The following is a 24,107-nucleotide window of genomic DNA, read 5'->3' as shown; positions in this document are numbered from 1 at the left end:
CAGACTCTCCCAGGGTGGGCTGGAGTGCGTGACCCCAGCCCCGCCCTCCCCACGCCAGCAGCAGCAGGTGCCAGAGCCTGCAGAGTGGGGCTAGGACAGCAGAGTGGCGTCCAGCTCAGGGCTCCGGGTTAAGAGGGGAGGATCTAGGACCCCCAGCTGGCACCCGACAGTCCTTTCTTCCCTCTGAAGGCAAGCCAGTGACCCAACCTTCAGTTGTAAAGAATAAAACCAAGGACATAAGATAAAACAGACCAGATAAAACCATGCTCCTGTGGACTGGCTGAGGGGTGAGCTGAGTCTGAGACTACAGAATATATTAATTTTTCCTTGCCCCTGAAGTTGTGACAGGAACCTGAAGGAGAGGCCTCGGGATTCCTAACCACGTCCACGGGGGCATCAGGGAGCTGAGCGAGAGCGTGCCAACCTGGTGTCCAGGAAAGGTATAAGCCCAGCAGCAGCCAGGCTGGAACAACCCAACCCCCAGGCCAGGGGGGACCAGTCCCACGTGTGCGCCACTGTCGGGGGCAGGAGCTCTGCTCTGGCGCCTGCCCCCTGACCAAGAGGGAGAGAACGCTTACCGAGGACTGCCGATTCCGAGTCCACGCACCACTCTTTATTCACGGAAACGAGTCGTCCAACCTGGGCTGAGCCTGCTGCCAGCTGGCCGTCTGGGGAGCAGACTGGAGGGGGGTTGGGGTCTGTTCCCCAGACTGTGTTCTGGGTGGTCAGGTCTTTGTAAGGCAGCTGCCACCTCCTGGACACACTGGCACATAGACTACTCCTGACTCTTCTCCCTCCCGCACACTTTGGAGGCAAACTGTTGAGAGACAGTGCCTCTCCCTCCTGGCAGATTATTTCTGCCCTGGGAGTCCGAAGTCTGCTTGGTAATTCCACGGCTGAGCCCTCTGCACATTCTTCACTCATTCAAGAAATGCTTATCAAGAAATGCTCACCAGGTCCTGCCCACTGAGCATGGCCGCTGGAAAGGGGGAACGGGCGGCGGGCTCTGGAGAGGCTGCCATGTGACTGAGGAAGGGGATGTGTCACATACCTGTTATGTCCGGAGCGGGTGCAGGCAGACTCAGGAGCCCAGCGTCCCGGGACCCGTGCAGGTAAATGGGGCACTGAGGACCCTCGAGCTGAAGCCTTCGGACTCCTGTTTGGAAATGCACGCAAGCTCTAGAGCTACAATCTTTTCTCCTGACCAAAAGCTTATTAGATTTCTGAAACCTGTGTGAAGTCTCGCCAGGATGCGGGCTGGATGAGAAACACCTCCGGGAGATATTTAGGAATTTCCCATTTTGGCGTTTGCTGTGTACGCGGGCCTCAGGGCTAGAATTTGGGTAATGACCACACAATGAGAACTGTCTTGGCAACGAACGTCACACACAGACCCACAAGTGCTTAAATACAGATTTATTGCAAACCAACACCGAAGACAGGGTGATTTCGCAGGTGTGCACCCCACTTCCTTGGACCTCAGCTGACAGAGCTCAGTGGCCAAACTGCTGCTGCCGGGTCTGAAGAGAGAAAACAGGCAGAGTGCACAGGCCCCAGGGCCCAGGCCGGCGGCGAGGGGCAGAGGTCTCCCACACGACGGCGAGGGCGGGCACTCCCAGATGCCTGCGAGCTGCTGTTACGGGGGGCGGGGTGGGGAGAGACGCCAACACTGGAAATCAAATCGGGCAAAAGGAAGACAACTGACCACCGAGTCCACAGCTCCCAAAGTCTCCCAAATAGCTGAGGTGCAGGCACTACACCCCGCCTGGTCAAGGCAGAAGACCCCACGGGGGTGGCGGAGGGGAGGAAGAGACAGGGGCGTGTTGAGAGTGGTTCTCTCACAGACACGTGCCAGTGAGACCTTTCACACGTGGGACAGGCGTGCAAATCCTGAGGGCGCTGCAGAGGGGCCTCCAGCAGCTCCACGACCAGCCTCAGTGACAAGTGCAAACAGCAGGGCCCTGTGCCCCCGTGGTGGCGCTTCCCCCAGCCACCTGGTGTCCAGGCCTCCTGTGATGGCATCAGAGCAAGCAAATGCTTCCCAGGGACCCAGGGATGTGTCTACAGGGCGCTGTGAGCCAGAAACCTGCCCCCACAGACTGTGATGAAGCAGCTCCCGCCTCTGCAGTTGAAGGGGGAAGCCTCCAGAAAGAACGCCCCCCGGACAGGGCCCCTTCCTCCGCCAGCCCAGAGAACAGAGCTCACGAGGGCAGGTTCCAGGGTGCAGAGACCTGCAAGGTTAACCGCCCAGAAGGGCAGCCCCACAGTCCTGGCGAAGCGCACAGGCTCTGGGTCCCGGGAGAGCGGTGGGAGCAGAGCCACGAGCTCTGTGCGGTGCAGTGCGGCCTCAGCCAGGAAAGGACCAAGGGCTGCACCGAGCAGCTGACACACCACGGGGTCTCCTGAGGGTGCCTGGCCCAGCTCACTCTGACAAGAACCAGATCCCCCGAGAGAAAAGTGCTAGGCCGGGTGGGAGCAGAGCAGCCCAGTCAGGAGAGGGACAGATCTGCCGTGCCTGCACCTGAGGCCACAAGACACTTTCGTCCAGCGTCCAGATCCGGCGGCAGGACCCCCAGTTTCCGCAGCTCCTCAACGAGGCTGAGGCAGGCGGTGAACGCGTACAAGCAGGCGGGCAAGACCACACGTGAACACACCCAGCAAGAGGGCGAGGCTGCACTCGCCCCAAACTGGCCCAGAGCTCGGCCCTCAGGCTGCACAACCCTGCCCACGCTTCAACAGCTGAGCAGCACCCACGCCCGCCCCCGAGCGTGAGAACAGCAAGCAGAGAGCACAAGAGCAGCAAGCGGAGGGAGGGAGTGGCTAACGGGCCGGGAGGGGCCGGAGCTGCGCCTGCCGGGACACCCCCTGCTCTCGAACACCCGCCCGGCACGGGCCACGCGGCCCCCGCCCTGCTCTAGAACAGTCTGGAGATGCAGCGCCAGCGTGGAGGCCGGGTTCCCCCTTGAAAAGAAGGATGGCAAGGGTGAACCAGACAAGCGAGTCCCCGGCAGGAGGGAGCCGAGGGCCACGGCTGAGGCCCCACCTCCCCGCCGGCGAGGGCTTCCTTTCCTTCGGTCATTAAAACTGCACAGCCCCCGGGGAGATGTTGAACATGGCCGGGTCGAATCGCTGGCCTCGGAAGGGAGAGCCTTCAGCATCCCACCCCTTCTTCAGCATCTCATGGACTTTCTACAAACAGAAAGTAGAGAGGTTAACTGTAGTCACCAGGCCCGCACGCCCTAGAGCAGGACTCTGCTCTGCTTCCTCCGGAAGAGGACCTACCTGCCCAGGGTGACGGCAGACCCTCCGCAAGACCGTGCTCCCCACATGCAGATTCCACCCCCATCTTGTCCCCAGCGAAGCACCGGCCATCTTCCGGGCTCAGATGCTGTCCCTTCTCGCCAGAAATACCAGTCCGAACTCCAAATGGCCTGAGGGCTACAGCCCACAGGGCTGACTGAGGTGCAAAGAGGGGTTCTCTGCTCCCCTTTCCCAGGGAGAAGGCTGGTGGCCTCGAGGCCTGCACCCTCAGTCTGGGAATGACCCAGGCTGTGACTCAGAGAGACCTCAGGAAGTCTGGCTGCGGACCCACCAGTCACCGACCCCTGCAGCCCCTGGGGGGCAGAAGTCAAAGCTGCTGGATCACGTATCCCAGCACACGGGCAGCCTGGACCATCCAGCCTTCAGGGGCAGCAGCAGGCCAAGCACTGTGGCCTGGGCCAGGGCACGGCAGGAGGCTGCGCCCATGAGGGAGGTCCCTCGCGGTGCTGCAGGCCCTCCTTCCCCGCGGGTCCCCGGGTCTGCCCTCTGTGCTTCCCTGCGAATGCATCAGGCTGGGAACCATCTCCCCTTCCTTCTGACCAGGAGAAACAAAGAGACTCACTCACTGCCGCAGGGCCAGAAAGCCCTGCCCACCTCTGGCCTCTAGGCTGACAGACTGAGCTGAGGGGAAAACTCCCAGTATCTGGCGAGGCTGCAGGACTCTCCTCCCGACAAGGGCCTTCTTTTCCCTGTTACTAAACCTACGTGGTGCAGCAGCAAACACATCAAAGACGGGTAGTACATCTCGGATTAATCCGGATTACTCCCAACTCGGTACAGATGACACACGCCAGGGACCCTGGGAAGAGCACTGGAGGGGTGGGCAGTGCTGCCCGCAGCCGCCCCCCCCGGGGAGAAGGGACCAGAGAGGCCGGCCCCGCCCACCAGCCTGACTCCGGAGCTTCCCGGCAGCCCTGCTGGGCCAGGCCTCCTCCTCCGTCCCATCCCTCTTCCTCTAGCTCTCGCCACCTAGCCCTCCGAAGCCCCCTCCTCTCGGTCTCTCAACTCACTCTGTGCCCCTCATCTGAGCACCTCGTCTGCCGAGGGAGCCCTGACCCCCCTGACGTCCCCGTGCACCGGCCTCGTCACGGGCGCTCTGACGGGCCCGCACGCCCCAGCAACACGGGTCCTCGGCCCGCTGCCCAGCTGGTCCTGCCCCAGGCCCCTCACGGCCACCACCTGCTTTCTTAAGCCGTCCCTCCTCCCCGTAGCCCCCATCTGCAGCCACCAGCCAGTCCTGCTGACTCTCCAGCCCCCATCTCCTTCTCCTGGGGACGCTTTCCTCCGAGGACTACAGAGACTGTCCGTGGCTTCAGCACCGCAACGTCCAGCTCCCTCACCGCCAGGCTACGCCAGCTCTGCTGGCTCCTCGCACCTCCAAAGCTCCCCACGCTGTGCTTCCCTCAAGGCCCCGTGTACTGAGGACAGTCCACGTGGAAGCCTGGGAGGTCCCCGAACGCCTGCTAAGCCCAGATGAGCCCCAGACAGCAGTGCTGGTGCTCCCACCTCTACTACCACGGCCCTGAGGTGTCAGTCCTCTACTATCTCCAGCGAGGGACGGCGAGCGGGAGGCCCCTGCCGGTCCAGGAGCAGGGCAGCGGGGCGAGGGGTCACCCCCAAGTCCTGCCACCTGCACCACCAGCCATGGGCTCCTGTGCGTCTGCTGAAGGTCTCCGCAGGGCACTGCACTCAGCCAGGCACTCACGCCCCTTCATGGTCAGCACACTGCCTGGCACACGGCAAGCCATTCCAGAATCCCTTTCGACTCGAACCACAGAGGTCTTTCCGTTAGACTGCAGGGTCTTCAAGGCTCTTCTTCGGAGCCTTCTCGATCGGCCGGCCCCATCCCTGAGCTCATCAACAGGGACTCGGCTTCCTACTTGGGTCTCGCAGCCGGGCACCTGCCCACTTTGGGGCAGCGACACCCACACTTTTGATGGCTGCACAAGGTCCCCTCCTGTCGGGCCAGCGTTCAGAGTGCTCTTTCACCTGGTGGCCACAGGCAAATGCAGCACAACTGGACAAAACTGCCGCCTAAACGTGCACAGAGGTGGGTTGCACTCCGCGTCCCGGGCCCTGCGAGCCCAGCGATTACAGCCAGGGGCCAGTTTCCGCAGACAAGACCAGCAGATGCCTGTGATCCAATGGTCAACCGTAGTCCTGGCCTCCAGCCCCAAAAGCCCAGGTGGGTCAGGGAGCCAGACCAAGAGGCGATTCAGAGACTCGGGGAGGGGTGACAGACAAGCCTGAAACCAGCTCAGGGCTCAAACCCCAGCCCTGCTGCCAGACCAGCTGTGGGACCTTGAACACGTGCTGTGACCTCCAAACCTCGAACCCCCTCTCAGGGGTGCTGCAACGGGGACCATGACCCAGCCAACCCGACCCAAGCTGCGTGCAGTAGGCACTCACTAAGCACTCCCCTCCACGGCTCCTTGGCTCTGGAAGTAGCAAGGCGGGCCGCTTGCATGCAAGGTCCGACTGAGACGAGGAGGAAGGACCACAGGCACGCGGGCAGTGGGCGGGGCGCTCGATGGCCCCAGGCCTAGAACACTCACAGGAGCCACCAAGTGAGGCCCTGGGAGACAAAACAGGACACCTGAGAATCTGAATGGCACTGGGGGTGGGCTGGAGGGCGGGCCTCGTGTCTGACACACGAGCAGTCTTGGGGATGCGCCGTGGTGCCATGCCTCAAACTCCCGGGGCTGTTCACGTGGGACACTGGGAACTAAAGATAACCCGAGAAAAGCAACCCTCTCTTCTGCACAGAGCCACTCTTGGGAGTACTAAAGCAGAAGGAAGACGGTACACGTCTAACTAATCCTCCTCTCTGCCACCGCAGGCTCAGGCACGAGCCTCCTCTTCAGTCACTAACGTCCTCCCGTCCCTCCACAGCCGCCGGCCACGCACACTCCTCACGCCTCTGACGTTCGAAAGGAAAGTGACTTGGAAGGACTCTCTTCCCGCTGGCCCTTTGCGGTCAAACCCGCACCGGGCCCGAGGCAGGGCTGGGCCTGACTGTCCCTCCTGTGCTGAGGGTCTTGGAGGGGCTGAGGAAAGGGATCTGTCTGCACGGCCCCAGCATGTCAGCGAGCAGCACGCGATACCACCGGGACCCCGTGGACAGACACCTCTTGGCTCTGCCACCTGGGCGCCCCGTCCCAGGCGGTGACCAGGCCATGGTGCCCGCGTCAGGACCCCGCGGCAGCACGCCCCGTCCACCCCAGCTCCGGCCCCAGAAGGCCCGTACCAGCTCGTGGCTCTGCGGCTTGCCCTGCAGCTTCTGGTGGTAGTCGAAGGTGAGCCTGTCCAGGACAGCATGCTCCTCCTCGTCCACTGTGGCCATGGAGCGCTCCTTGTTGATCTTGTCGATGTCGATCTGCTCCTCCCCCTCCAGGATGGCACTCCACCAGTACTCGCCCACCTTGTTCAGGCTCACCTGGCACACGAGGGCAGAGACACAGTCAGCGTCGGGCAGGTGGCACTGGGGACCCGGCGGGGGTGTCCGAACCGCAGGCACTGAGTATTCCACTCTCCACCACTATGACTGGGTGGTGCCTGTGGTCCTCATCCCCCAGGTCCTCTCAGAAGACACTGACCCCCACAGGCATCAGCACCCGCACCGCTCAGCCACCAGAACCCCAGCCCGCTCTGACCAGAGGGGGGCGTTTCCAAGCACTCCGAGCTGCCCCATCCGCCGGTACCCGGACCCCACCACGGCCTCCCGAGCTGCCGAGGGAAGCCTGAGCCTGAGCCTGCCCGGGCCCCCAAAGTGCAGCACCCAGTCTCCTGCCTGCTGGGGGGACCTGGAACCTGGGGGACCAAGCACTCAGCCTGACAATGACTACCCCCCAGCCAGACGCCCAGGCGCCTTGTCCCACTCTCTTCTCTGGCCAGGCGGCTGCAAGAGGGGCTCCGCGGCCCTGCGACCGCCGCATGTGACTCACCTCCCACTCAGCCTCATGGTGCAGCCCAGTGAGGGACGGGGGGAGTCGGGAGGACACAAGAACTCAGAGACGGGGACTGCAGAATAGCAGGGCTTTGCCTGAAGCTGATGCCAAGTACGAGCATCCCAGGGACCACACAGGGAGGGCCCAGGCCACCCCCTCCCCGTGGTCACTGGCCGGCTCACCGGGAAACTCTTTACTGACTGGCCAAGAGCTGACAGGAGGGCCGCCCACGCTCCCTCACTCCGTCCACTCTCAGACGGGAGGTAACCCCCACTCGTGCCCAGAGGGGCAGGGAGGTGACACAGAGATGACGGAGCCAGCAGTGAGAGCAGCCCTTCCTCACACGAGCACCATGAGGACAGGCTTACGGGCCAGTGGGCAATCCTGGCAACGTGGACCAGGAGCTGGCCCACAGGTGACACCTGTGAAGACGCTGCGTGCCCGCAGGTCCTAAGAACTCGGCCCCATGGCTCACGGGCTGCGGGGAGCGGTGCTGCCAGCTCCAGCCCTGCTGCCCGAGTCCACGGAGAGCCCCTGTGGAGCCCGGGTCCAACGGGGTCACAGCAGAGCTAAGTCCCGGCCCTGAGAGCGGCTGAGGTGCGGGCAGTGATGAGGGCGGGTCACACAGTGGAGACAACCTCCAGGAAACCACAAGCACAGCATGAATGTCAGCATCTCAGCCCATTACAAAAGCAAGTCCCCCACTTCTGACCATCCTGGGTGGATGCGGGCATGAAGATGGCAGGGGCGAGATGGCAGGGGTTCTGAGCACCCCCTGCCCACCTGATCAGGTGAATGACCTCTACCCTGCCAATGCCACTGTTTACATTCAGGGTGAAGCTTTTGTTTCCAGATGCTCTGTCTAGCCAGCTTCTGGCCAGCTGTACTCTCCTGTTTGCACGCGCGGACCTGACCTGGCCCTCAGAGCCCCCAGCGCCGAGCACTGAGCCCCGTCTTTATAGAGCTGCAGATCACTGCGCCAGCGCAACAGAAACCGTCCAAGGGGGAAATGCATTCTCTTCTTACCATTCCAGGAGAGACTTCTGAGGAAGTCGGCCCTCTGTATCCACAGGTTCTGCATCCACTGACATCAACCAACTCCAGATCAAAAATATTTGGGAAAAAAAATTTCCAGAAAGTTCCAAAAAGCAAGACTTGAACTTGTCGCACTTCAGCAACTGTTTACATAGTACTTACGTTGTATTAGGTATATGATGTGAAGTAAACGGGAGGATGTGCGGAGGTTACACGCAAACACTACACCATCTATATAAGGGACTAGAGCATCCTCGGACATTGGTATCCTTCGCGGGGGGAGGCTGGGCTCTGGAGCCAATCCCCTGAGGATACCGAGAGACGACTGTAAATCTCCAGAGACAACAGACCCTTTAGACTCATTTTACTTGTATCTTCGTTAGTCATCATCATGGCTGAGATCTCTCTAACATGTATCGTTAGTCCTCACAACCTCCGTACAATACCCACTATTACCTCTACCTAGAAGTCAGCGCCTCACCTGGATCACCCAGCCCTACAGGCAGAACAGAGCCATGCTCGGGCCAACAGCCCATGACAGCGCTGTGGGGTCAGCCCAGTCCCCACCCCGGGGCAGCCCCTGCACATACGAACCACACACGGGGTGTCCCAGCCAGGTCCACACACACATCCAGGCCCGACACAGCTCGGGGGCACAACGGGACTGACCCCGAAAACAAGGAGTCTGGTGGGCCTTGCCGCCCGGGCCTCCTGTGTCCACAGAACAAGTCCGCATGGGCACTGTGCAGACCCAATAAACATCAAGAGGAGCCCAGCACCACAGTAAAAAAGATTTAAGGTGAAATTCACACTAACATAAAATTAGCCATTTTAAGGTGAACAGTTCAATGCATTGAGTGCATTCACAAGAGTCTGAGCTATTACCACCTCTTATCTAGTTCCAGAACACTCTCATCACCACAAAAGGAGAACCCGTGCCCGTGAGCAGTCACTCCCCCAGCCCTGGCAACAAATCATTTATTTGCCTGTTCTGGACATTTCCCCAAAATGGACCCACGGCTATGTGTCCTGTGCCTGGCTTCTTTCACTCCTCACGATGTCCTCACGGCCCATTCATATGCTAGTGGGTCAGAACTTCATTCCTGTTTCTCCTGTTTCAGGTGGAATAATAGAGTGCAGCATCAAGAGGACACGGGTGAAATGTTCTTGGAATGGAGCTCAAGGATTCAGGTTTAAAAGTAACATCTTTGATAAAGCAGTCTGATGGTTTAACATTTGGTGTTGATTTTTTAACATTTTGTTATTTTTTTTTTAAATCAGGCTTGTGGAGGCGTAAGCTGGCACACAGTAAAATTCACTCTCTTGAGGGTGCATCCTATGAGTTTTGACAAACGCAGCCACGTAGCCACCACTGCTATCAAGCCACACCCCAAAGCTCGCGGTCCCCTTTCGACGGCAATCGCCTCAGCCCCTGACACTTGCTTTGCCATTTCGTTGGTCTGTGTCTGTTGGTCTGCTCTTCTCTTGGCGCAGTGGCCTGGTGTTCAGCCATGCTACGCGCGCATGGGGGTCACCCGCTACCACAGGCCGACGCACCTGTGGGTGGACAGGTGGGTGTTTCCAGGGTTCAGCGGTCACCTACCAGGCTGCCTGCAGGGCTTTGCGGTCTCCTTTCCCCTTCGTAGGTATCCAGCAGTGGGATTGCTAGGTCCTACGGTAATTGCACACGTTAACTTTATAAAAACTGTCAAACTGTTTTCCAAACCGCCTGCACGGTTTGGCCTTCCCATCCGCAGTGCAGGGGAGCTCCAGGGGCTCCACACTGTCGCCAGTCCCTGCTCCTGTCGATTCTTTCCAGGAGCCAATCAAATAAGCATGAAGTGACACGTCGCCGTGGTTTTAACTGGTACTGCCTTAATGACTAACGACGTTGAGCATCTTTCCATGGGCTTATTTGCCATCTCATTTCTTAAAACATTTTATTTAGAATAATTTCAAACTTATGAGTTATTAGAATTATTCAAGTACAAAGAATATCTTTTCCTCGAGTCACCCACTGTTAACATGCTACGCCTTTTCTTTATCACGTGTATGTGTGTCTGCACATACGCTCTCACTCTATGTGTGTAAGTGTACAATACGGGGTAAATTACACGGTATTTTTTCGGAATCACCTTGGCCCTTTACCCCTAATACTTCGGTGAGTGTCTCCTTCCTGAAGGTATGGAAGTTCTTTACTATAGTAACTTCAGCTCACCTTCCCTCCTGCACAGGATCCAGTCCAGGGTCCTGACTACATCTTAGTGGGCCTGTCCCCTTTCATCTGGAACATTCCACCGCCTTTGTCTTTTGTTGTTAAGGACCATCCTTCATTTGCGGTTTGTTTGGTGCTTCCTCCTGATTAAGCTCAGGGACGCGCCCCCGCAGAACCTGCACAGGTGATGCTGCAGCCCTCCTGGGATGTCCCCCCTGCGGGCACAGATGTCACGTGGCCGCATTCCCGGGGTTCCTCCCTGACTCCATCTGCCCCACAATATGGCAGGGACACGACACTTCCAGCCCCAACAGGTGCTGTGCAGGGGCCAGCGGGGGCCTTCTCCTCCACGACGGAGCCACTTACCCCTCTGTCATCAGCACCGGCCCCTGGACACGTCGCATCTCAATGGCTCGCTCATTCCCATCCCTGATCACACAGCGCTCAGAGTGCCCCACCTCGGCTGGTCACGGGTGGTTGCTGTGACCTGATAACACACCCTCGTTCCTTGGCTTTCCTCCAGGTTCCTTTTAGCAATCGGTCCCAGACCTAGAATCAGTTTCTCAGGGGAACCCCCAGAGTGCTGGTTGAACAGTTTTCCCAAAACGTCCTCAGAGAAACTTCCAACTCCACGTGGCTCAGCTCACCTCAGCACCCCAATCTGTGTGATGATGGTGACTCACCCACACTCATCTCCCTCCCCTCCTTTGTCACAGAACGCTGCTTCTATTCGGAGAGGGAGGCAGTGCGCCCGGCAAGGAGGACGGCTCCTCGCAGCTGCCCGTACGTGGGATCAAGCTTGGGCCAAGGACATGCACGTGAAAGCTGTGGGATGGCGCTTCAGAGGGGCGCCTTGAAACAAGGACAGAGGACAGGGAGAGGCAGCGGGGGCCTGCTCAGCTCCAGGCGCTTCTGCGGGGAGGACGCGGCCCTGGCCAGACCGCTGGCCTCTCAGGGCTCTGCCAGAGGCGGCACTGCGGTGGGCAGCCTCCTGGTTTTAATGTCGTCAACAAGTGTTTTAAGCTTAAACATTAAAGCACTGTAGGGCCAGACAGAACCCGGCCGTGGTGGGCGGTGGCTGCGAGGCAGGTGACCCCGCAGTGCCAAGCTGCGTCTCCACTCTCCTCCCCCGCGGGACGAGGGGACGCGCGCTCTGTCCACCAGGAGCATGGTCTTCCGGTTCTGCTTGACACGTCCCCTCTATTCACGGGGCAACTTCTCCAGAACGTGCGGACTCAGGCTACCTGCTCCTCAACACCCGGTGGAGATCCAGGGGTTGCTGATGATGCCAAAAACGTGACCACCTTGAGAAACACGACGGGTCCTGGGAGACATGAGCACTGAAGGCCAAGAACTCGCATTTCAGTCCCTGGACTAATTTCCAGGCTTTGGGCTCTTGCCAAAATACTAACGTAATTTAACCTGTATTTTAAGCTGAACGAGGGCCCCTCAGAGCCAGGCGGGCCGGTGGCCACCAGCGACAAAACGAAAGTGGTGAACCACTTCACAGAGAAGCACACATCCCCACTCGAAAACAGTGCCAGGGCACACAGGGATCTGCTGACGTCACAGAAATCCGACATCCTTCTTGGGGGAGCCCACGGCAATGGCCGAGGACTACACTCAGCCTGTAACTCTACTTTTGAGAACTGTAATCTAAATATATAATCTAAATACGGGGGACGCAGCTTACATAAAAACACTCACAGGTTCAAGCACCAGACACACCCAGAAGCGCGAGCCTTTAAGGCAAGCAGACGAAGGTCTGTGAACACTCTGCAGCTACTGGACCAGCTTTAAATGACTCGAGTGTGGATCGTGTCAGCGTGTGGACTGGCGTCGCCTCACGAACGGCTACAAACGCCGAGACGGCGGAGCCCCGAGGGCTCGAGGCCATGGCCTGCAGGTGCGCAGGGCCATTAGCCCCACCTGCAGGGAGAAACCAGGACAGTGAGCCGAGGTGGGTTCTGGGACAGAACAAGGCACGGGGGGAGGCCCTGATTTCACGTCTCGGGAACCAAGAAAGGAGCTTGCCTCAGAATCAAGAAGCCTCGTTTAACATTCTCGAGTGTGGGAGGGAGGGAGGCAAGAGCTGTCATCCGGGTTTAGCTGCCACCCCTGCCTGCTCTGAAAGCCTGCCCGGGCGTGTCTGATGTGGATCCGGCTCAGGCAAGGAGGGAGTGGTGGCTGGGAATCAAGGGGCATGTCTGCAGTGGCCTGCTTGGGAGGTCAGGACTCGGACCACGGACTCTGGTAAGGTGACAGACACCCCTGGGGTGACCCCTCCTGTCCCAAGTGGCCCCCACAGAGATCATGCTACATAAGGCCTGTGCTAGTGTCCTGGGGCAGCCGTAACAAAGGGCCACACACTGCAGGCTTCAAACAAGACACTTATTCTCCCTGTCTGGAGGCTGGAAGGCCAACATCAAGGTGTCGCAGGGCTGCACTCCCTCCAGAGCTCCCAGGGGACCTTGCCTTGTCTTCACTTCACTCTGTGTCTGTCTCTTTTCCTCTTGTAAGGACACTTATCACTGGATTTAGGGCCCACCTGGATAATCCAGGATGATATTATCGCAAGATCCTTAACCTTACCACATTTGCAAAGACCCTGTCTCCCAATAAGGACCTATTTGCAGGTTCTGGGATCTGGCGAGGACGTCTGGCGGCCCTTTTCGGCCCACTCAGCCTTTAGCAGGTGGGCCCTTGACTATTTTCCTTAATCGCCCCAGTGCCCAGCACAGGGTCTGGCACTTAGTGATAAGCAACCAACAAACGTCTGGGGATCGAACAACCACGGCTCTGAGCCTCACTTTAAGATCGAGGAACGGAGGGCCAGTGAGTGGGGCTGAGGCACAACGCAGGCCTGGCCGCCGGGCAGCCACGCTCCTCCCCTCCAGAGGCCCGGGCGAATGGCACTTGCTCTGGTCGGCAAAGGCACCAGGGTCTTCACACATCGAAGCCATGTGCTTACTGAGCTACGGTATCACCTCAGGTACGTGGTCCTCAACGTTACCAACAAATAAATAATTACACTGAGAACACACCAAACCCTCAGCTCCGTGAGCAGCAATGTGTCAAGACGCTGGCACTGGCTCTGCCCGAGGACCGCGGTCAGGAGGAAGGCGAGACAGGCAGGACCCCCGCGTCTCGTGAGAAGGTGCACGCCAGCTGTGCAGGGGGCGGGGCTGCAGGGAAGCTCCGGAAGAGGATGCGATGCTCTAAATTAAGTCGTCTTCTTCTTCTACAGGTGGTGGGGCTGCAGTCGAAATGTGATGCTGTCCACGGATGATGAAAACCACTCTAAGGAACCTCGGGAAAGAACCAGCCTAGCACCTGCAATTCTGAGAGAGGTTTCTACGTGGACCTCGCAGGGTTAAGCAGGAGAGGAACAGCCAGAAGCCACGCTCACGGGCAGCGACAGGTGCACCGCAGCCCGCAGCCGGTTCTGCTTCTTTATAACTCCTCAAGCAGCAGGTGCTTGGCAAAAGCAAACTGGAAAACTAAAAGGCAGCCAGGGCACAAGCCTCCCCCTGGACCAGAGGAGGGCCTGGGGCGACCACAGGGCCTGGGCGCATGACCGGACGCCGAGGCCGTCTCATCAAGGTCAGCAGAGAAGGCGACGCACCAGTCTCCCTGCTGGCCCGGGGCTGTTGGTCACAAGCTACGCTGTGCTGCTGCCAGCTCTCCTCCCCGTGTCTACTCGCTCCTGGGTGCCTTTCAGCTGAAAGTAAGAGAAGGAGGGAAACGGGAGGCTTCTGGGTCTGGGGTCTGGCTCCACCCTGAGCAAGCTCTTCACCCTCTCTGAGCGCCAGCATCCTGATTTGTAAAACAGGCTTGCAGAGTTCATTGAAACAGCACCACCAGGCACCTCACAGAGCCAGGGCCGAAGTGTACCCAATAGATGGAGGCCATAATTACAAGGAGTTAATGCCCTGGCCACGAGCCATGTCCGTATTCAGACGCAAGTTGTACAAAACACGCAAAAAAAGGTGACACACTCTGGAACAGGCACGAAGACGTCAGCATCACCGCTGGCAACGAAAATCCCAAGAGTGAGGTACCTGGTTAACAACCACATTTCCACAGAAGCCACGGCAAGCACGGGGGATCCTCGGTACCCTGATTACAACCCCGGCACACCAGTGGGTAAACAGTGGCTGTGGACCTTCAGGGTCCAGCCACGAGGTCAGTCTTTCCGTCCCAGGCGGGGACTCGAAGACAACAGGGCTGAAGACAAGAGAAGCACCCCTCGGGGGGAGCCAAGCACAACCAGCTGTCTGCCGGGACGAGCTCTACGTGCACAGCTCTGCGCGGCCCATCAGCCCCACACAGGAGGAGTGAGGCCCGGATCCGCGGACAACGGGGCACCCAGGATCACGGGTCCACGCTCCCTGTGACCACTTGAGCCATCACAGCGGCGCCGGGAGGGGGTGGGCTGCCTGCCGCGGGCTCCCGCTGGCCGCCTGCGTGACCTCGGGAGGCGGGGGGATAATGAGACCCTGGCTTCCTACTTCCCACAATCGTGTGAGGTGCAAATGAGACCATGCCCATGAAGGTACTCTGCAAACAGAACTGGTGGTCAAGAGCATGGGCCGTAGTCTGGGGAGCAGCACTGAGGGTGGGGAGGCACGGGGGTGAACAGACGAGCGACTGAACCCCAGGGTGATAAGGGGGAGATCATCATGACTGTTGCACACTCGTGGCGAGGAGCAGAGACCTCGGAAGGGCAGGGGAGGTGCAACAGAGCAAGGTTTAAGCGAGACTCGGGCAGACTTGGCCGGCGCTCCGCCACCAGGTGTTCCTGTCACACAGAGCGGCCTGTGTGTGCTTGGGGGTCCCGGGCATGCCGAGACCTCCAGCGCCCCCAGCAGCGATGGAATCCTCTCCGCTCCACCGGGTTTGTGTGTCTGCGAGCTGAGAGCAGCCAGAACAGAGAGCCGCGGGCCTTGTCGGTCAGGACCAAGCAGGCAGGCCCATGGGCACCTATTCCCAGAGAGAAGTGGATCATGACGAAACAGCACACTTTGCACATATAAAGAACATGCCTATATAAAATTCTGAGGTCTTTTGTGTCCAAAGACTTAGTATTTTTCTTTTCATCTTTACCCCTTTCACCACACCCTGGCTAAGCACCCCAGCAGGAGGGAAGAGGAAAGGAACGGACCCAAATATATAGTCTCCCTTCGCTGTATGAAGCCTCCCTGGGCGCTGCCCACTGACCAGGTGCAAGGCTCTGACGAGGGAGGACGGAGCCACCAAAGAATCTAGTAACTGGACCAGGTACCCCTTCGTTTGGATCCTGCACCCTTGGCTAGCTTAGCCAATTGAGACCCACTTTGTCAAATAAGGCTGTCTGTTTGAATTTATTAACTCTGCATCCTCCAGACTGGCATTCGTGAAAGCGATCTGCCTTTTAATTTTTAACTTCTTTGGTTTTGCCTGAGATGTAACTGAATCCCTGGAGAGCAGAAGCCTCTGGAACTGAGGGGACATGTCCGGTGTGAGCACAGCCGCGCTCCGGGGATGATGCCCCAGCGGGACCCCCTCCGTGGTCACTGCATGCGGTCTGTGCACGGGCAGGAGGACGGGAAGCAGTGAGAAACACTGCACTCCAGTGCCCCGCACTTTCCTGTTGACACGGGCCCCACCTCAAGGAAGCAAGCAGTGGGATGCCGAGAGGCCAAGGCTGTAGATGCAGCAGTGACGGTCAGCTGAGGCCCACAAAGGTGCCCTTCGAGCTGCTCGGAAAACACCGAGGAAACTCCCCAGCTGGCAGAAATCAACACCCTCACAGCATCACTGCCCACACGTACCAAAACGCACTTCCCGGGTTCAAGGCTCCAGAGGGAGCTCTCGGTGTTGATCTTGTGGGTGAACTTTCCTTCCATGAGGACGCGCTCCCCGTTTTCCTCCAGCACGGCCACCCGGATGGAGCTGCTGCTGAGGGCCACAGAGACCTGGAACAGAGCGGAGGAGAATCATCTCGCGCTGGGAAGATGGTGACCGGCGTGCTCCAAGGTGGGAGGGGACGGAGGTTTCCAAGGCGCCTGACCACACACTGCAGGAGAACAGGATGCAAAACCAGCCCGGGGGTCATCAGGCTCTCTGAATGACGAAAACCACACCAACCAATTCACACGTGAAGCAGCCTCTGCATCATCATCTCCTTCAAGGAAACGCACTAGAAGATGTCTCGATATGCGTAACGGTAACGTGGGGGGCTTTGTGGGAACCGCTGGTTTCCCGCCGCAAACTCTACTCCGGTTAGGGGAGGCCAACTCCCTGGGCAGAGGGCAAGCAGGGCCGGCAGCAGGGGGTGTGCTCCCCCGACACCCACCCTGCTGTCTGGCGTGGACAGCAGCCCTGCCCTGGAGAATACGCCCGGCGGGGGCAGAGCAGCCGCGAGCCCGGCTCTGCTGCCTGCCAGGAGCTGCTGTGCCATCTGTGGCCACAGCTCAGCTTTCACCCAGGAGGGTGAGGCCAGGTGCTCTGGTTTTATATTTTGTCTTTGTTCTCCCACCTCGTCATTCGCTGGAAACGCCCTCTCCCTGCTCTCACACGTCTGTCTCCACAACAGTGCTGGAGCTGCTGGACTGGGGGCTTTATTTCATGTGTGTACCCCGGCCAGCAGGATCCCAAGCACGTGGACCCCAGGACGTTCAGCAGATCAGTAAACGGTAGAGGAAAGAAAACAGAACTCTGGGTTTGTTTTTCCCCCACTTCTTTTAAATTCTAAATTTTGTGTTTTATAACGTAAAAATCTTTTATAATAGTATTTGCATAATGTCCGCATTAGGCCTTTCTAATGCGGGTGGGTGGTGTCAGTCAAGGCGTCAAAACAGTCTGGAGATGGCCCTCCCATGTCACTTGTGAAGTGCTTATTAAATGCACTTGAAAAGAAACCCTCAGTGTCACAGAATTTTCAAACTGGAGTCTACACCTGTCAGTGGAATCTGATACTATAACCTACCTGTATTTTAAATAACCATAAATAAGCGATGGAAAGGAGAGAGATGCCTGCACACACCGTGTCCACATGCAGGCCCCAGGGGGGTCCTGTGAGCCCCAGCTCCAACTGCACCCAATTTCTGAGAGAATGTACCACTTAACTTGGTTCTGCTAAGGCACGGGCACAACTCACTTCACTCCCAGCTGCCCAACAGCGGCCCAGCGCACTCCTGGACAGATGCAGACAACCGCTGGCCGACTCGGGTGTCCCCGACCACGAGCCCGGATGTGCGGTGAACGCCTGACGGAGCGGACCAAGGCTCCACCAGTCCTGGCCTCCCGGGAGCTAGCTCACTCTCACAACTAAAATCCTCCAGCCTACTTTATGTAACAGGATAATTTCCAAACCTGGGTGAGCTTCTCACAACGCTCGTCTCTTTTGCAAAGGGGATGTACCCAAGCACCGAGGGGAAACCAGACCAGAGATGCTTCCAGGAGCTCCAGTTCAAGACGTCACTCTGGGAACAGGCGGCCATCTCCTGAACTCCATGACCCGCAGAGATGACAGGGACAAAGCACGCAGAGAAAAACCCCAGACCACACAGGGAAGAAGGGAAAGGCCAGGACAGAGAAACTTTCAACAACTCTACGGAGAGGAAGGAGAGGCGTGTGGCGACAGACAGTACAGAGCGGGGACAAGCACAGCCGAGGAGCGCTTCCGGCTGGCAGTTAGCAGGTGTGGAGCACGGAGGCGGAGCGGCTGAGTCAGTCCACGGGCAGCCGTGCCAGCGGAAGCCCCGTCAGAGGGATAAGAACCCACTGGGTGCCGTGGAGCTACAGGGGGCCCTGCTCCAGAACAACTGGCCGGCAGTCTGAGGGAACTGGGTGGACACCCAGCCCAACACACGGCAAGGCAAAGCCAGCCAGCTCCTCAGCTGTGAGCAGCGATGGGAGCAGCGGACCTCAGACACGTAAAGGAGAAAACCACCGACATCATCCCACGCTCCAAAGAATGGGGAAGATTGCTGTTTGTTTGTTTTCTTTTCTGCCACACCACGCAGCATGCGGGATCCGCCCAGGGATGGAAACCGTGCCCCCTGCAGTGGAAGTGTGGAATCCTAACCACTGGACCACCAGGGAATTCCCGATATATTTTTAAAATAAAAAAACTAACAGGGAACTAAGGATTGCATTCTATGAGAAAAAGCAGCAGCACAAAAAGACAGATTTAGGTTAAAAAAAAAAAAGTAAAGATTACAGAGCTAATTAGGAAAAAAGGGAATTCTAAAATATTTCCAATTTATACCCTCGGAGAGATCTGAGAAGATACGGTATCTACAGAAGCAGAATAAAACATGAAAACAGAACTAGACAAAACAAACACTTAGAAAAAAAGAGAGTGAAAATAAGATTTTCAACAGAAAGGCTGGAAGATAAAGTCAAAGAAATCAAGGTAGAGCCAGAAACCAATCCAGGCAATCAGTTTGGCATTCCAGAAACTGTGACAGCAACACGACAATTTTCCAGAGCTTAAGAAAATATGGCTTCAGTTTAAAAGGACCCACTGAGGGCTAAACAGAATGAATGAAAGATGACTTACACAAACTCATGACATTTCATACCACTGAGTATTTAAAATAAGGTCTTAAAAGTTCCAAACAGGAGGAAAAAAGTTTACTCACAAAGAACCGGAATGGAAGACATTTCTAGAATCAGTAACAGCGGATGTAAGAAAACAGGAGAATAATGCCTTCAGTCTTGTTAGGGGAGATTTTTTTTTTTTGGCCACACTACACGGCCTGCAGGATCTCAGTTCCCCGACCAGGGATCGAACCCGGGCCACAGCAGTGAAAGCCCAGGCTCCTAACCACTAGGCCAGCAGGGAACTCCCAGGAGAGTATTTTTTAAAGTTAGAATTCTATACAAACTCAAACCACAAAATAAGCGAAAGTTTAAAATAACCGCATTTTAAGACATTCAAGAACACTGCATTTATTACCACACATCATTTCGAGAAAGTTACTTGAGTCTATACCACAACAAAATGAGGATGAAAACAGAGGAAGATCCTGGATGAGAAGGGGGGGTCAAAATCCACTTATAAAATGAGTAAGTTCTGGTGATCTAATGTACAGCATGGTGTCGGTAATTAACAATATTAAATGGTACATTTGAAAGTTGCTAAGAGAGTAGAACTTAAAAGTTTTCATCACAAGAAAAAATTTATAACTATGTGAGGTGATGAATGTTAATTAAACTTATTGTGGTAATCATTTTGCTAAACATACACATCCCAAATAATTATGCTGTACACCTGAAATTAATACAACCTTATATGTCAAATATATCTCAATAAAACTAGGAGAAAAAAAGAGGAAGATCCAACAAGGATCTAAAACACAGTGAATTTAATCTAGAAGTGCAGTGAAAAGAAGTTCCAGGATGCAAGCTGTACAACCAAACTAGAAAATAATCAGTCCGGATGGGAGTCAGAGGTGAGAGGGTCTGCAGGAAGTGATTTCTAGACAATACACAGTACTAGTGAGAGTCTGAGTAATTCTGAGATTATGATGAAAGTGTACTATTTTTTGACAAGAAAAAAAGACAGCCAGAAACTCCAGAAAAACAAAAAACTATACAAGAAATCCAAAGGGATGTAATGAAAATGGAGTAAGGACCTGCAAAACAGCTTGACGGGAGACCAGAGCCCTGAGTGTTAAGGGGTGGTGGGCTCAGGGCACTTGCACTCTCAGGGTCCCGACAGCCTGAGCCAGATGACACGGGAAATCCTAGGTCCCCTGAGACTTTCCCGGGCAGCTACCCTGGCTGGCAGGCATGGCTGAGGCCCTGGGGCCATGGCGGCAAACACCAGAGACCAGAGCCGCCCTGGTGGGGCCGACACAGGGAACGGGGTGGCGGGGGGGCACATCATCTGTGCATCTGTGCTGAAGGTGGGGCCGTGAGACTATTTATTCATAGGTGACAACTTGACAACATATGCATAGAAAACATCTGCCCAAAGATCCCAGGAACTAGTACCGTGATTTCTGAGGTTGGTGGGGGGGCTGGTATAGGATAAAAGGGCAGAGGCAGGAAAGAAACCTCTCCTTGTACATTTTATTCTTTTGAACAGGTAAATGTTCCTATGCGCTCAAACAAAAACAATTTTTTAACTGATAAATGCAGCCTATTAGCCTTTTCTGCTATGGAAGTTTCCTATAAAAAAGTCTTCCTACATTTTTTCTAAACGCCTTCTAAGAAGGGAACACCGTGTAATAGAGCTTTTAAGCACAAATTCCTATAGCTGAATCAAGCTCTGGGGCACAGCGTCACTGTACAAGACATGCCCAGGGGCCTTGGTGCTGTTCTGGAAGGTTCCCATGGTGAGGCGAGAGATGGCATGCAGCATGGCCGTGAGCCCACCAGCCAGCAGGAAGGACCTCATCCATCAGTAAAGACCACGCACAGTCTCCGAGAGGAAAGAGAATACTGAGAAGGAAAGTAATTCACTTGTCACTCAATGTCATCCAGTCATGACTGTGTGCAACAATATCACGACATCTTCCACGCAAAAGACAACTGATCAGACAGGGTGGAGGTGGGTGCCGGGCCCTGCGCTCCGCTCCACCACCGTCTCACCGGACAGTGTGGCACCTTAGCGGTTTATGTCTCCAAGAGAGCTCTCTCATCTGCAAAATGAGAAGTCAGACTCAAACTCTCCGGAGTTCAATTTTCCTGCATTAAAATCCTATGATTCAATGAAATGCCAGGTTTATAACCAGCCCCAGCTGACATTAGCGATCACACATACATCGTCCTGATGGCAAAGTTCCTTCTCCCTACCCCATGGCTACACTGAGGAAAGAACGGGGAACTCGGCTGCTTTTCCCGTGCAGAGCGGACAGAACAAAGAACATGATGAAGCAAAGACCTAACTACGTTTCACTAATGAATGAAACCAAAGCTTCATTTTGAGAAGTTTTCCGTTAGATGCACCAGCAAAATGATAAAAACAACAAAGACCAAAAAACGGTTGCATGTAAAATAAGAACACTTGAACTTAAAGCGTTACGCACATGCATTTATCTGTCCCCCACTACCCTTTACAGGCAAATACGTTTTCCACAGGGAAAAAATCCACAAGGAGTAAAGGAGGGGCAATGTTCTGAGGCCTCAAGCACCAAGCTACAGCTGAAGAAAAGGGGGCCCAGGAGCCCCCTGCATTAACCCTCAGTGCTGCCACATCTACCCATTACCCCCAACACCCCGGCCCCTCACACACAGAGCTAACTACAAACCCAGAACAACTGCGACTTCATCAGCTGGGCTGCTACAATCACAGCTACCATCATGATGCTATCTGATAGGTGCCACAGACAAAAACCAAAAATAAACGCTGCTGACAGGTAGCTGTGACAGGTACCGCAGGGAAGAGCTGGAAAGGAGCCAGCCCAGAAAGAAAGTGTCAACTCAGAAAAAACCCTTAGGCCAGCAAAAGCCGAGAGACACAAAATAAACTTATCCCTAGGTTTAAAGTGAGGCATGCCTAAAACTCTTTAGATCACCAAGAACTAGAGAGAGCATGAATTTTCCAAAGGTTGCAGTATAAAAGCAACCTGGAATTTGAAAGTTGCCAAGAGAGTAAATCTTAGGAGTTCTCATCACACACACACACACACACACACACACACACACACACACAGTTCTGTAATATGGTGAGCATGTTAACCAGACTTACTGTGGTGATCATTTCGCAGTACACACAGATATCAAACCATTATATTGTACACCTGAAACTAATATAACATTGTATGTCAATTATACATCAATTTTTTAATGACACGGGGGAAAATACTATTGAAGGAGAAAAAAAAATTCAACCACGCAGGAGACTAGTGTAAATTAAGTCAGCAGGTCACAAAGTGCCAACACTAGATAAATAAATGCCTTACGGGGAACACGCCTCTTCCAATCCCGGCATCACAAACACTCAGGCTCATGCACGCCCCCCGAGTGGTGGGAGCACTGGCTCCAGAGCAAGCCAGCCTGGAAGACCCTCACCATCTCCGCGTTTCCCCCGTGCGCACCGCAACGCCTCGAAGCGCTGCTGGGAAGAAGGGCCCGAGGGGCGCCCGGCTGCACAGAGCTGGTTGAGCCAACAGCCTGTTTATGCTCCGCACGGCACCTGCCACACCCTGGAACTGTACTGGCGCACCTGCTGTCATCACCTGAGCCCCACGCAGGTCAGCTCCAGAGCAGCAATCTTGTTTGAGTCTAGGGGACCATCACGTGGTCAGTAAACGTCTAATGCAGAAATGAGCAAAACCCAGGGCTATCCTCAGTGAAAGCGAGGCCATCTCCTCCCAGAGGTCACAGCAAGTGGATTTAGGAGGCTTAGATATGACTGAGGCGTGACGGTCTGTCCCTTAGCGCAATGAGACCAAGGACAGGCCCCTCACAACACACTGCTCATGGCAGAGCAGCATCGTGAGACTGACACCCCAATGACCAGTGTGCACATCTGAGATGCTGTTTTCAATGGGAAGGTTTCTGGATGGCTGTGGCAAGTTCAGCAAGAGATGTCAGGTAACCTGGGTCTCTTAAGTCAAAGAAAGAGAAAATAACTAGTTGTGGTTTTTTTGTTTTTTGTTTTTTTTTTTTTTTGGCCGCACAGCGCAGCTTACAGGATCTTAGTTCCCCGACCAGGGATTGAACCTGCATCATCGGCAGTGAAAGCGCGGGGTCCTAACCACTGGACCACCAGGGAAGTCCCCAAAATAACTAGTTTTAGGTTGGGCCTAACACAAGTCCTTCCAGAGAAAGCTCCAGAAGTTCATGGAGAAGTTAGAAGACAGATACTAGACCAGGAAGCTGTAATATTTTTAGCCAAGTAGTGAAGTATAGTAACCAACGCTTTTCATAACTTATTCGCCTACACACAAAGCAATCCTACCAAAAAACAAAATGAAAATCAACACCTGACCCACTAAAACTCTAAAGGGTGCTGAACAAACTATTCTGACAAGGAAGGTCAGCCTGCACCCACCGTGACCCACCACAATCAGAGGGAACACGGTCATCAAAAGTTGGACTCCGTAGGGATGACCCCTAGTTACCTGGTCTGACCTGGATCCTAAAGTCCATTGGGTCATGGGTCACTGAGCCCTGGTGAGATCTCCTGGGATGGGGTGGCAAAGGGAGGAACGAGCAGACAGTGCTGCTGCAGCCACCATCCCCGTGACACCCTGACGCACACCCACGTGGAGACAAGAAGGCTCAGGGGCTCCTGTCCTGCTCCTGTCCTCCGTGCTGAAGAATGAACTGCATTTGTCTGACACTGGCGGAAAGTAGCAGTATTCTAGAGGCTTCCCCGGGCCCCACCCAGACTCCTGCACAGGGCAGGCCTGTTTTAGGTAGAGCCTAGGGAACCAGGGAGGGAGCAGCAGGGGCCTCAGGACGGGGGTGGGGTGGAGGGGAGGCCTGGAGGGGCTCACTCACTGCCCAGAGCCTGGATCCACACACGTATCCAGACCAGCAGGAGCCACTTTACACGGCATCGTTTCTCAAAAACGTATATGAAACTCAACTTCTGGTTTTTTGTTGCTGCTGTTGTTGTTGTTGTTGTTGTTGTTGTTGTTGTT

The 24,107-nt window shown here is 55.8% G+C and overlaps 1 protein-coding gene across 2 annotated transcripts in view; it reads right to left on the bottom strand.

The window, feature by feature from the left end:
* Positions 1–1,401: 1,401 nt before the first annotated feature.
* LOC102973991 (nudC domain-containing protein 3) overlaps positions 1,402–24,107 on the bottom strand; it is a 24,164-nt gene continuing 1,458 nt past the window's right edge. Inside the window, exons 1-5 of one of the 2 annotated variants that reach the window (XM_028484187.2) lie at positions 17,875–18,474; positions 16,332–16,475; positions 15,372–15,501; positions 6,569–6,757; positions 1,402–3,189 (exon numbers count right to left, since the gene is read on the bottom strand). In XM_028484187.2, the coding sequence (XP_028339988.1) occupies positions 3,079–3,189; positions 6,569–6,757; positions 15,372–15,501; positions 16,332–16,475; positions 17,875–18,002 (702 nt within the window). In that variant the 5' untranslated portion in view covers positions 18,003–18,474 and the 3' untranslated portion in view covers positions 1,402–3,078. Of the gene's footprint in view, positions 3,190–6,568; positions 6,758–15,371; positions 15,502–16,331; positions 16,476–17,874; positions 18,475–24,107 lie in introns of those variants that run through there. The other variant, XM_028484188.1, reaches the window with a different exon arrangement.

Source organism: Physeter macrocephalus, unplaced genomic scaffold, assembly GCF_002837175.3.
Source record: "Physeter macrocephalus isolate SW-GA unplaced genomic scaffold, ASM283717v5 random_141, whole genome shotgun sequence".
NCBI classification, from domain to species: Eukaryota; Metazoa; Chordata; class Mammalia; order Artiodactyla; family Physeteridae; genus Physeter; species Physeter macrocephalus.
The sequence above is the reverse complement of the archived record's forward strand: the minus strand, read 5'-3'. Positions and strand labels throughout refer to the sequence as shown.